The following is a 13,543-nucleotide window of genomic DNA, read 5'->3' on the forward strand; positions in this document are numbered from 1 at the left end:
CATAAAGTGTCTACATACGGTGCTACCACATGTTGCAGACCACCTACAGTACACCTTTGCACCGATCTTCCAAAATTCTGAACTCCACTGCAGGAATAGAACGACATTCTTTCGAAAGACATTCCCTTATTTGATGCTTGGATGATGGCGGTACCAAGCGTTGCCTTACATGGTGGTCCTAAACCGCCCGCCAAAGGTGTTCGGTTGGATTGAGATCTGGTGACTGTGAAGGCCTTGGCACATGAGTCACATCATTCTCGTGCTTGTCGAACCATTCAGTGGCTCCTCTTGGCTTGTGGATGGGGGCTTTGTCATCCTGGAGGAGATCACTCACATCAGGATAAACGTGATCAGCCACAACAACTTTGCATTCATTTGCAGTGACTCTTCCCTCTGAAGGGGCCAAGTGCACCCAAATCCTGCCAGCAAAATGCCCCCCAACGGCACAACAGAGACGCCAACTCACCTCACTGAAGGGGTCAAGGATATATAGCAGACCTATATGTAGATTAGAATAAAAAATCCACACTTTTACATATATATCAGGTGCATTTTACATATCCACACCTGTTGCTGACCCTATTGAACAGTTGTCTTGGAGCCCTTGAGTCTTGCATGCCTTGCTCAAGGGCACAACAAAAACAGATGCATAGGAAAGTGGGAATCGTTTCCCCTCCTTCCTGCTTTCTTTATCACCTCTCCAGGAATTCGATCGCGTGTGTTCTTGTTCAAGCACAACTTGCGCGCAAACTGCTTGCTATAAATCACCAAACAATCGCCAAAGCTCGGGGTGGTGAGATCACTGTGAGTTTGGGGGAAAACACGTGACACCCTCAAAGAGGTTCTGGGATGCTTCCGCAGGACCACAAATAGCATTTCTCCATGCCGTAACTCTTCCCTGCGCTCTGCACCCCGCTGCAGCCTCCTTCACCAGGAGCGCGCACTCGCTCGGTGACGCTCGGGTTTGTGACAGTCTGCACCAGGTGGAGAGTCTCAGAATAGCTCGAACATGAGCTGGTCCAAATTCTCAAGACCAGTGCTGCAACATTTTGGTGTCTAGTGACCATAATATCAAGTGCGTCACGCTTCAGGCTTACGGGAACACATCACCCTGGTTTATACGGATTTGGCACCTTATAAGCGAGACAAGTGCGCTTTAGACAACAGTGGAAGAAACGTGTCAACCAGCCAACTCAGACATAAGCAAGAATATTACTATTTTGCTTTTGCTTTCGTTTGAATAACTCCGGATCTTTTAGAAGAAGTATTTTGAAGTTCCAAACAACATGGGACAGCACGGCTCCAAATCCTCCATCGAAGCCCGAGTGGTTTTCCTGCGTGTTGGCGCCGCGGACGTGTGTCAGAAAACCGATCCATGCTCCACTCCAGCGTCTGTTGTCCGCATTCAGAAGAAGGTGACCAACCAGTCGCCCCGTCTTCACTCCTCCGCCCGGGCAACGGAGAAGTCCACAACCCACTCTTGGCCACAAAGTCGCTGTGACGCCGAGGAACTGGTGTACGTGATGGATAACCCGACCGGCGGTGTGTGGGTGAAGCCCGGAGAGAAATGGTCCAGATCTTGATACAAAAATAAAATCTTTGTGTGATGTGCAACCGATTTAAGCTGAGGAATCAGTCAAGCATCCTGTAACCGGATGCATTCTGTGCCCTTGACCTTTGGCGTCTCCGGGGCAGCAGATGCCACCGATTTGGGTTGATGCGCTAAGATGCACCTCCATGGCGCATCCACGCAGAGCGTGTGGAGCTGAGGTGGATTTAAATGGTTTCCGAGATGTGGAAGAGTTTGCTGGACTGATCACTGCAATGAATTTCGTTTCTTTAGATGAGACGTTCATATATTCAGTGTCAGACTGAAAGAGAAGACGGTGAGAGAAGGTGAAGAGTCGCTTTGAGCGCATTAAGGTTGTTTTCTTTGAAAACATTGTGCCATTGAATTATTTCCGACTCGATTGTGAGCAATTATGTCTGTAATAGCAAGTTGTAAAAGTGTCTTTTTGAAAATATTTTCTGAATGATAAGAAGTAGCTCAAATAAAAGAAGGGAGCTTGGACTAAGTCAGCTGTACCAGTTTGGTGAACTGTGCCAAGGTGAAATCTGCACCGTTCCAGTGGCTGACCAACCTTGATTTATTTTTGTTTCCCTTTTATTTGACTTTTAAAATATGTGATACTCTGGCACAAATAAATGTTTTAAAATCATTTTTTGTAAGACATGATGCTTTTAATGTGATATACTGCGGGTGAATGTCGATCCGTATTTAAGGCCAGGGCCGAATGTCCTGAATGTGTCTCGGTATGTGAAGGGTGTCATAGCTGCAGCCTGTTTATAGCTCCTTTTGTTTTTTTAAAAGCTGTGGAAACATTCATAAAGCTGTGAGAGGAAGACACTTGTACCTGTGATGTGCGCAACATCCACCTGGCATTTAACGTTTCTAGCAGGTGATGAATTGACTACAAGGATTGTTTGTGCGTAAAAATGAACATCTACTGATTTTGTTGTCTTTGGTTCAGTGAGGAACTACATTTCTTTCTTTGGCTGGTGTTCTTCATTACTGTGCACCTTGTTTACGCAACGATGGTCACCTATGGGTGTTTATTGTCTTCTTAAAACAATATGTGATTAAAATTTCTTACCAAATGATCACTGTCTCGTATGTATCAAATGCATTGCGCATCATGGAAAATATATGAGGAAAAAAAACTCAAGTAGCAGTTTTTTAAAAATATATTTCTTTCAGTATTTTAATTGAGTAGCTCAATTTGATTTTATTTAAATTATGTAACATTCAGACTCTGCTTGTGATTCATAATCTGTAGCAGAGTGCAGGCCTAGGCCAGTGAAATATCCTGGGATAACATTTGTGATAAGAAATATGCACTGCAGTGTGGAATGAATGGAAGAAATAGTTTTATAGTAGCAATAAAAGTGTGGAACAAGGGAGAGTCTCAGGCGCAAACTTTGCCCCCTGATGTGGGCCCTTATCGGTCAACAGTGGGTTGTCAGCATGGAGCTAATGGTTTATCTATTAAACTCCGGGCAACGCACTAAACAAACACTGCGTCAAAAAGGTGGCCTGCTGTGTAAAAGATGTGACTGTGCCACTTGTCCCTTCTGTATCCACGCCGCCATGGGACAGCGGGTATCTCAACCAGAAGTCCGAGTCCTTCTTCTGGGTCTGGACAACGCTGGAAAATCCACTCTGCTCTACAAACTGAAACACGACGCGTGCGTCACCACCGTTCCCACCATCGGTTTCAACGTGGAAATGATTGACGCGAAAAAGAACAGGAAGAACATCTGCTTAACCGTGTGGGACGTCGGCGGTCAGGGGAAGATGCGCGAACACTGGCAGAAGTTCTACCAGGACACCGCGGCGATTGTGTTCGTTGTGGACAGCTCCGACCGGGAGCGTATGAAAGAGGCGTGCCGGGAGCTGGAGAACACCCTGAAGAACAGCCTGCTGCGCGGCCGACCGCTGATCCTCCTCGCCAACAAGCAGGACGTGAACGGCGCCCTGACGGTCACCGAAATCAAAGACAGATTCAACCTGAGGAAGATGTGCTCAGGGCGGGACTGGTTCGTTCAGCCTTGTTCCGCGACGACTGGATTTGGAGTTGAGGAGGGCTTCAGGAGAGTGGTCCAAATGGTCAAACTCCCGTCAGAGCCTGGTGCAGTGAAAGACAACATCAAGGACACAGTGCACTACCTCAGAACGACTACCAAACGTTAAGATTAATTTAAAAGAAATCAGCCGTTTTCAAACCACTGACAATATGATGAATGCATTGTGTTTGTTCTAAACTTAAACTCCAACTTTTCAAAGAGATCTGACTTTTAAGATACGTTTCCATTGTTAAGTGATTCTTGTGCGCACCCAGCTGAAGCTATATTAGTTTGCAAGTAATGAGTGATGGAGAAAGATGCAAGTGTGGATTAAAACCACTGTTGTCTGTACGATAACTACACTAGTTTGCATATTCATATCTTCTTTCAGACATGTCTATCAGTTATGACCCATGGGTTCACAGATAAACATCACAGTATCAGAAATATGAGCAATAAACCTGCGGCCATAGTTGGTTGTAAACAAGCTATACATGCTGATAACCTTTTACGAAATGCAAATTCACATTCATTAAAATATATGAAGGCTGCAGTTGAGTTTGGTAATAGGTTGGTTTATTATTTCCTGATCAAATAAAGAGCCAAAACACAAAGCAAAGGTCGTACTGGGGATAATTGCACACCAGCCAAAAATACTTAGCAACTCCAATGATCTTATTTTTCACTGATCTATAAAGCATTAGATGATTTATTAACATTTGTGAAGCCAAGGTGCCTTTATGAGAGAATGGAACTCGCTTGGAAACACATTCCTTGGAACAACTGGAGCAACAAAGCGGTAAAACAGTGAGTGAAAACATCAGGCTGCAGAGAAAACACATCAGACAACGTCCTGTGCGCTCTGTGTAGGATTTTCCTTTTTTCTAAATTCCCACAATAACGATGTAAAAGACGATCACAAGTATCTAATCTAAAGCGCCATGAGCTCCACTTTATCCAACTGCCGTCATGTAGAATGCGCCACGCTAGACATCGGCCGTTGCGTTCTCCAGTCCCGGGCTGTCCCTTCGTACGCCGGCAGCCGTGTGCATTCGTCGTATGTGGGCAGATGAGGAGCTGCATCCACCGAGCTGTCCGGGGTGCAGCTCTCCATGAGCATCTCCTGTGACGCGGTAACAGGCGGCTGTCCGTTTTGCGGCGGGGTGAGCTGCCTCGATCTGGAGCACAGCAGCCTCTGCACAAAGTACCCCACCGCGAAGAGGAGCAGCATAATGAGCACCCCGGAAAGTTTCCGGGTGACCATGGCGATGTTGTAGTAAGTCTTGTCCACGAACTGCCTGCAACAGGTGACCGCGGTGGTGTTGTTTCCTTGCGCGCAGCAGATCTCGTCATCCCGGCAAAGGTCCTTCCCGCATCTCTGGATGGAATACACGACTGTGCGCGCAAGGAGGCAAACTGTGAACACAGCCAGGGCTTGGCATCTGTGGGAAAACATGGTTTGCTGCTGTGGATGAAGCGATCCGGTGAACGTCGCTGGAAAAACAGGATGTAGGCGAGACGATTCACGTGTGGTTAATGCGCTGAAAGACGCCTGGGTTTGGACGCTGACGCAGACCCATCATCAGCGCATCGCATGTTCAGAAAGCAAATAAAAACTTGGGGGAGAAAAAAAGGAAGGGAAAGCCAGCAATCTGAAGTCCATATGTTTGCACAATACGCGCTCTCCAACTGGGGACAAGCATGCAGCTGGATGCACAGGCTCTGAATATGATAATGAGATTGATATTAACTCCTGAGTGAACCCCTGATTTATTATGCACTTAACGGGTGTATTGATGTAACTCGTAAACACAGTCTTACATACTTACATTCATTTCATATGAAAGCAAACAGGCGCCCAAGAAATCGACAGGTCGCGTTGGAAACACTGAGAAATGACTCCTCTCACCCTGAACTCTGAGGATGGGAGGGGGGGCATTAATCCAGGTGACCAGTGGAAACCTGTGTTGGATGTTTCAGCACCGTGGACAGCGTTCAACACGCCCAAAAAACAAGGCAAGGAGCTGTCCGAGGTGCTGACACAACGAAACCCAAATAACTTGGAATCAATGCAGTAGCTGGCAAGAGCGCAGAGAAGTTCCATTTGCAAGATTAGTGCTGCTTCGTGTACATTCAGGGGTCAGCTCAGGTCATCCCTTAAAAGGATGCGATGGTTCGGTGGACGTCCATTTAGGCTGATCGGTGTTTGTGATGCCATAAGTGCAAAGTGCTGGCCCTGTCAACGGGGAGCCAAAGAAGCACAACTTTGCTCACCAACAATGAGCTATACAACTGCTTTAATACAATTTTAATCTGTGTTAAATCACTAAAAAACAGTCCGAAAACGCCAAGTTTCCAGTTTGCAACAGAAAGCGGTGACTAATCGGTTTACTGTAAGTGGCAGGCAAAGCCAACATTTTATATTGCGTCATGTACCCTTCACAATGATAATCAATAAAATGACTACATGAGTAGGTTGTGGGTTGTAATGGAAGGAAGTGCTCCCTAATAGCATGTCTGCATATCTCCTGAATTGAAAATAGCTGGTATGATGTGATCCGAATCTTTACAGCTGTCAGAAGGATGCATTGTGTGTTTGTCTGAAAGTACACAAACAATGCATCACTCTGACATCCGCTTCTGCTGCTGCTGGCCTCTAATGAGTTTGAGTGCATAAAAAACTCCAATGCTAATTAAATTTCTCGCTGCAGCCATATCAGATTCACAGAGAAAGAATACAGGATGTTGGGTTTTTGTGTAAAAGCAGCTGAAATAATAATGAAAAAAAAAAAGCACGTTTAATGTAGTAAAATATTTACTGGAAGAGAGATTTGCCATTTGTACAGAAAATGCAAGAACTAAACCGCGACAAATTTATTTTGGAGTGAATGGAAAATGATTAATATTGTTCCATTGAAGATGGTTGACAATGTTAATGGGAAAAAACACTTATTTCAGGTGAGATGGGATTTGAATGACGAGGTTAATCTCTGCATTCACAGGGTTGTCTATTGTGTCCAAAACGTGTTTGTTCTGTATGTGGCAGCAGTGAGGTTTTCTATTTTTTCTATCCTCGCCACTCTCCAGTCACCTTATTCCAGGATAAGGACGTCTTGTTCTTTGGAGAAAGTAATTTTTTGGAAACGTCTGTCCTTGTGAGAAGTTTACCGGAGGGCAGCACAGTAAGGGGACCCAGTTGGACAATTTGATCTGTAAAATCAAATCACATGCCTCATTTCAAAACGTGAAAGCTCTCCGTCAGTGGCATTAAAAGTTCAAATAACTGATTTTTTTGAAGTCTATAGTTTGTGTTTCTCAAGTGAGGAGAAGTTAAATAATAATCACAATGTGGTAAGATAGTTAAAAACAGTTTGTTAAGAGTAAGACAGGGTATACTGAACTGCAGCATCCATCCAAAATTATATCTAATCTAATCCGACTCACCTGCTTCGTGGTCCGCTCCTCTCTTTATTAATTTACCCAGTCGGCTCTGGTGCATTCCCGGACGGAAACGGATGTACGTGGCTGGAAGATGTTCGGCTCCGTTCTGATCTAAACTTTCCCGGGCAGCGGTGGTTGGCCATGCTCTGGTGCTCCTGGTAGTTGTAGGAGGAGGCGTGGACGGAGGCTCCTCATTCCGATGGGAGACATCACAGCTTCTGCAGGCCTGGTCGTTCCCATCGATCGACCGCCATCTGGAGAAAGAGGCATTTAAAATGGATGTATATTAATTTGAAATCTCTTCTTTGAAATATGTGCATTAGGACACAGTTCTCTAAAGATAGTCAAAAAAAAAAAAATCTAAAATCATTTGCCAGAAGTTGCTTTGAAAACATCCTTCTTTGGTTATCATTAGAATGTTTCACTATGTGTTATCTCAACAACATCCCCAAAACATCCTAAAAACATTGCAGGGAAATGCTTCTACCTTTAATATCACATTGCAGGGACATTTCACACAAAACATTCTGTCATCTGAGGCCTTGGAAACATCTTTAAAACATCATTTTTTTAAATGTAAGTTTGAGAATGTTTTTCTTTTGTTGTCTTGTAAACTAATCTGAAAACATCCTCGGAACGTTCCAATTCAAACTTTAAGTCTTAGTTAACTTTATGGGAGCATTATTTGAAACAAGAAATATCCTTGAACATTAGATTAAAGGATTTTCACAAAACATTGGGTGGGACGTATTTTGGTTATTTTTCTAACCAGGGGATGGCAGCCTTCCTAAAAATCACCCACTGACTGTAATACTTGGGAGTTTCACTGACTATAAAGTTGCTGCATCGTTAGAATAATACCTGTTGTCAATCAAAGAGCAGGCTCTGTTATGGGAGCTGACAGCCACCTTGACTGGGACGGCCTTCACGTAGCAGGTTATATAGACCTGTGGCAGACATAGAGGACAGTGAAATACAAACAAACAGCTGTTTCTGATCTCACGAAAATTAAAAAAAAAAAAAAAAAGTAACTAAACAAAACCATGACAATCTAGCAGCAAGGCGTCAAATAAAATGTGTTAAACAGTGAAATACAATGTTCTGAACTGAAAAGAACAGCGGATATCTGTAAAACATTTAGCTGATTTAAATATAACATCGTGCTCTCACACTTTAAAAGAACAAATAACTCCTTGCACAAACAGAGTTTTGCAAATACTTTAATCTTTTTACAGTCAACATCTAATGTAATGCTTTTATTTTTTTCTCTTCAAGTTATCTATGATTTAACACATTTAAGAAAATCAGTTCATTCAATCCCTTGATTTCAATATTTGTAGAATAAAATGCTTTGCTGATTTAAATACAGTAAAATAGGGTCATTTTCTTGTCAAATATTTTAAAAGAATAACTTGGCATTTATAGAAAAGATTTTTGATGTGGATATTATTTACAGTTTTGAATTAATAATTTTTCCCACAATTTTACTAATCACAACAAAGAAACATCTTTTCAATGCCAGTAAACTGTTCAAACAACGACACTTAAACTTTTTTTTTAAAATATTTTTTTGCAGTGCAACTTGCGTAGAAACTTAAAAGAAAACAAAGACCACCTTATTGCTGGGTTCTTCATAGAACCTGAAGGCTTCAAGCTGGAATCTCAGCTTGTGCTCCTCAACTCTTGGCAGGAAGCGCGAGTTGGAGTTGGTCAGGTAAGCATCAGCAAGACATCTGTTGAAGCAGCAAAGAGAGAAAACAATTTCAGTGTAGTTCCTGTAAGTTAAAAAACAAAACTCGTCATTCACATCAGTTGTCCTTTTCTGATTGTTGCAGGATGGACAGTTTGACTGTGCAGCTCACCCATGATGCTCAATGAAGTCGTATCTTACAGCTGCCTCTGCATCAGGAGTTGCTGTGGCAACACAACGGTCAACAAACACTCGCAGGGGCATGTGGTTACCAAGAATGGCCGAGACTTCGAAATGAATGGGGTCACCCAGGAAGTACGTAGGAGATCCCCTCTCAAACTGCCAATCATCTGCAAAGATGACAAATATGAAAATTCTAATCTTTAAATAAGTATAAATTGAATCAGGCACCTTCAGAGTGAAGCATCTCTCAGTAATGTTGCACATGATTCCTCTGAAGCTGCATGAAGACAGAATAAGAAGCTTCACCGGTGCCATCTTTGTCATACCAGTCATGAGCAGCAGACTGAAGTCTATCTGATTGTCTGCTGCTGTCCTGGAGACAAAAGGAATCCAGGTGGGATGCAGGGACACGCCATCCACGGAGTACTTCCTGAAAACAGACGCAAATCAGCCTGTTAAAACCAGCTCTTATCAAAGCTAAGCACTGATATGCAAAGGAGATGAATGCAAATAGGCCAGTAGGAAACATAAGAACCTGATCTCTGCACATGTTCTAGCCTTTTGACTTGTTAATGTTTACATGGGGAGAGAAAAAAAAAAATTGATGGAGCAACAGATACAAAAATGCATTGAGACATTGTGTGTTGTGCAAACTTTAGTGTCATTATACAAGATATTTCCCATTTAACAAAGAAATCTATGTAAAATTGCAGCACCACCATTTATTTTCCCTCCTAATCGTCACTCATTGTACCCAACTTTAGGGTTCGTGTATAACTTACAGTATTATAATTTAAATTAATGGTTTCATCTTTTAGAAAGATGTGAAAATTTGCCTTGTAACGTCAGTTTTATTTAAGGGGACTGACATGTTCTGGTTATTCTCAGTTACTGCTTTCAGATAATATTTAACATATCAATCTGTTGTCTGTTTATCGATATATTCATGCATGAATCTAAAAAAAAAAATATTGAAATATACAGTGCACAATGTTGTAAATGTGCAGGACTCACTTTTCATAATGGCATTCAATCGGAACAGAGGCTCCATCCAGTCTAAGCAAATCATTAGACGAAAGTTCAGGTGAGTAGACCAGAACATTAGAATAGATTATCTTCTCCTCTGTCGACTGGGAGAAAAGACAAAGATGAATTTCACCAACTTTTAATGACTACACTTGAGCTGCATCCCACTAAAAACGAGCCCTTTGCTTACAGAGAGTTTGGTCCCACAGTCCATCAGCTGGGCCTGGATGGTGAACTCTGCCTCTCCTGACGACACAGCTGCGCATTCACTCCCCCAGTTCACCGGTTCCGTGCCCAACCGCAGATACCTTCCGTCCACCCGGAGGCCTGTATCAAACATGTCAGCCTGCACCACCACCTCAATGGAGTCGGGATGGCACCGGACCTCGACGGGCCGAGGGCGCACGCTGAGCTGCGCGCTCTGCTGCTGCAGGGAGTTTGTGGGTTGCAGGTTGTACACCACCCGGCCGTCTGTGAGCGTGCAAACGGAGCAAAACGCATACATGATAATCCACCGAGGAACGATTTGTTGCAGGTCCATTCTTGTGGCAGGTTAGGAAGGAATGGTGAGATCCTCCACCTGCTGGAAATATCACCGCAGCTGGGAGTGATTGAGGCCCTCGAGCACACCTGAGCGCAGAGTTTGTCTGATGGCAGCTGCTCCTCTGAACCTGCGTGTTCATGAGTCCACAGAGAAAACCTTAACTTCCTTTGGTTCATGCATTTAATTCACACCAATAGATGGTAGCTTTCTATATTTTAAGTTTTCCATAACAAACCCCCCCACTAGGTGGCACTACAGCTGCATGACTTCATCAAATGAACCGAGTGAAGTGAGTTCAACTGGTTAGTTGTAGTTTGGTAATGACTCATCCTTAGTTTAGAAACATGTGTCTGGTTTTGTTTTGAGGTTTGTTTGTGCGCTTCACCGATGTTTAGTCGTTAAATTTAGCCGGAACATTTCGGTGACAGATGAGTGAATGATTTGAAAACAGAAGAAAAACTCCACGGTGAGATGAAATTTACCACAAAAAAAAAAAAGTATGATATTAATCATCTTTAGGAGCAGCAGGGTGCCTCGAAAGCTTTCCGGGCCCTGGGTTTTGACTCTCAGGCTACATTCAGGTTTCTAGATCTCTACTAATGAATGGCACTTTTCATGCAAATGGAAGTGTTTTACAGAGCAAAATGAATAAAAAAAACCCACTAAACATAACACCCCCGCCACTCATTCAGCCCCTCCCTGCTCCTGCAGACGTTATAAATGAAGAACTCGATAACAGCAGACTGAGGAAGTGAGAAAACGTTCATATAAATAAAGAAATGCAATGAGGAAACAGCGGAGGCATGATAAGTCAAAAATTAGTCAATAATAGAAAAGCGAAGTCATGAAAGACAGACAGAGGGGAGTAAAATGTATGAATGAGTGGAGCAATAAATAAAAATAAATAGCTGAAAGGCAAGATAAAAGATCAGATAATAATAAATCTTTGTACTCATGTGGTGGCTCCAATGGTTTGTGCCCACAGATACCTATCTTGTGATCTCATTTATTCAGCTATCCTTCTCACTGTTTCTCGTATTTGTGTCTGGTTCTTTTTTTTTTTTAATTTTAAGCTTTCTCACATGTTTTTCTGTGAGCTCATAGGTTTTTCTCAGCCTCAGCAGCCACAAATATCCATTGTGCCAATTCCAGCAAACACGGAAGGCAAGCAAACTGAAACAAAAAGCTAGATTTCACTTTCAGTACGGTTTTATGAATAAACCAGGACCGTTTACCTGCCCTTTCAGAACATCATTTGCCACAACGAACCTACGCAACGTTCACCTGGAAGTGTCGGGCACCGGGCTGACCAAGTTTTTACATATTTAACCCTATTCAGGACTTTCCATTCCGTTGCCATACGTAGAAGGTCTTTCAGGGTCTATTGGACCCCAAGAAAGAATGTGTGCAAAATATGTGTTGGTATTCATTCTAGACTTCTATACTATGTTAAACAAATGTTCTGATAAGTTGGCGTATTTTTGGTTCCAAATGGATGACAAGTGTCCCTTTTTTTAGATTTAAAAAACAATAAATCTTCAAAAAAAAACAAAAAAAAAAACACAATACCTGTCGCCTCAAAAGTCCTGAACAGGATTAAGAGTATCCTAGTTATGAATTTTTCAGCATCCTGTTTGTGGGTTGCACATGTAATCAGCTGAACATCTAATTTCAGGAGAGAAATTAGGATACCGTGGCATCTAAACATTTTATCCAGATTTCTAATCGTTTGTTGTTGTTGGTAACGAATATTGTGGCTGAAATGGTGAGAAATCAAGACACAACTACACACAGATGATCAAAAACAAAAATCCTGTGATGACATGTAGGAATAACCAGCTGTCTCCTGTTGCATTGCTGTATTCTGAATATGAGTTGAAACACGTGAGGAGATGCGCTTGAAAGTCTTCAACGAAATAAGAAAATGTATCTGGGCATTCCCAGAGGTGGAATATAATAAGTCCATTCACTCGAGTACGAGTACTTTCTCATTTCACTTACGTCTGAATACTTTGCTGCATCTTTACAAAATAAGATTTTGCACACAAAACATTTTGAGATATAAAAATAACCATTTAGAGCAACTGTGGCAGCGTTTCTCACTATTTTGAGGTTTCTCACAAACCATCAGTCGATTAATAGAAAATAATAAATAGATTAAGTCTTTATGGAAGCAATTGTTAGTTACAGTTGGGTACAAAGCATTTCTAAATAAGTTCCACATCAGCAAAGTGCACGAAAAATCCTGATCAGTACAGTAAAATCCTGCTTTTACAGCTATGCATAAACATTGATTTAAGGATGTAATATTTAATAGTGTGATTTTTACAGGGGGGCATTTTTCTGTATTGAGTTTTTTAAAATTTAAATAATACTTACTTGGGCTTTATTTTCCATTGCAGGGCTTTTACTTGCACCATAGTGCTTTTCCAGTGTGGTATCTCTACTTGCTCAAGTACAGGATGTGAGTATTTCCATCACCACTGGACATTCCTCTTTTAATTCTCTGCAGGCTGTAAACTTATAAATGCAGTGTGGGCGACTCTCTGCTGACTTTCTATGACTCCGATCGTAAAGTTATTCTGACTGCTGAAGAACCAAAGTCTAATCGCAGTCTTTTGATTGGCTTTCACATCCTTCTAAATATCAAAACACACCTTTTTATTGACATTATTACAATCAGCCCTTTATCACAGCGGACTTTCCCAATGAAGTGTGAGCAAAAACTTTTACACTCTGCTCGTATCGACCACTTTGCTCAGGTTGGGTTTGCAGGCCTGGCTTGGTTACAGGAAAATGCTGGCAAATTCACTTTTTCCTGTAAATCACAGATGTTGTTGTACCCACCATAGCTATGAATTATCCCATTAGATTACTCTCATAGAAAGGCGATGACTTCAAACCATCTAACAGGAATGTATATATTTTAAATTAATGTGGAAAATAATAAACAGCATTGAACAAACAAGTCATAAATCAGCAGGTATTATGCAAGAAAGATGTTTATTTGATGATTCTTAGAACCAAATAGATGA

At 42.1% G+C, this 13,543-nt stretch overlaps 3 protein-coding genes across 3 annotated transcripts; 1 reads left to right on the forward strand and 2 right to left on the reverse strand.

Annotated features, from left to right (window-relative positions):
• The first annotated feature begins 3,148 nt into the window (after positions 1-3,148).
• LOC103365161 (ADP-ribosylation factor-like protein 14) lies at positions 3,149-3,989 on the forward strand. The gene has a single exon (XM_008292522.1). It carries the CDS (start codon positions 3,149-3,151, stop codon positions 3,749-3,751), a length of 603 nt encoding a protein of 200 aa, XP_008290744.1. The 3' UTR covers positions 3,752-3,989.
• Positions 3,990-4,183: 194 nt separating this feature from the next.
• c15h3orf80 (chromosome 15 C3orf80 homolog) lies at positions 4,184-5,080 on the reverse strand. The gene has a single exon (XM_008292533.1). The coding sequence runs from the start codon at positions 5,078-5,080 to the stop codon at positions 4,592-4,594; it is 489 nt and encodes a 162-aa protein (XP_008290755.1). The 3' UTR covers positions 4,184-4,591.
• Positions 5,081-6,420: 1,340 nt separating this feature from the next.
• Positions 6,421-12,529, reverse strand: LOC103365172 (zona pellucida sperm-binding protein 3-like). The gene is given in 10 exon segments (XM_008292535.1): positions 6,421-6,834; positions 7,069-7,319; positions 7,927-8,012; positions 8,681-8,798; positions 8,928-9,105; positions 9,265-9,368; positions 9,953-10,068; positions 10,155-10,394; positions 10,396-10,435; positions 12,510-12,529. Coding segments are annotated over 10 exon segments (1,296 nt in total). The 3' UTR covers positions 6,421-6,691.
• Between the last annotated feature and the right edge of the window lie 1,014 nt (positions 12,530-13,543).

Source organism: Stegastes partitus, unplaced genomic scaffold (genome assembly GCF_000690725.1).
Source record: "Stegastes partitus isolate 25-593 unplaced genomic scaffold, Stegastes_partitus-1.0.2 Scaffold815, whole genome shotgun sequence".
Classification (NCBI taxonomy): domain Eukaryota; kingdom Metazoa; phylum Chordata; class Actinopteri; family Pomacentridae; genus Stegastes; species Stegastes partitus.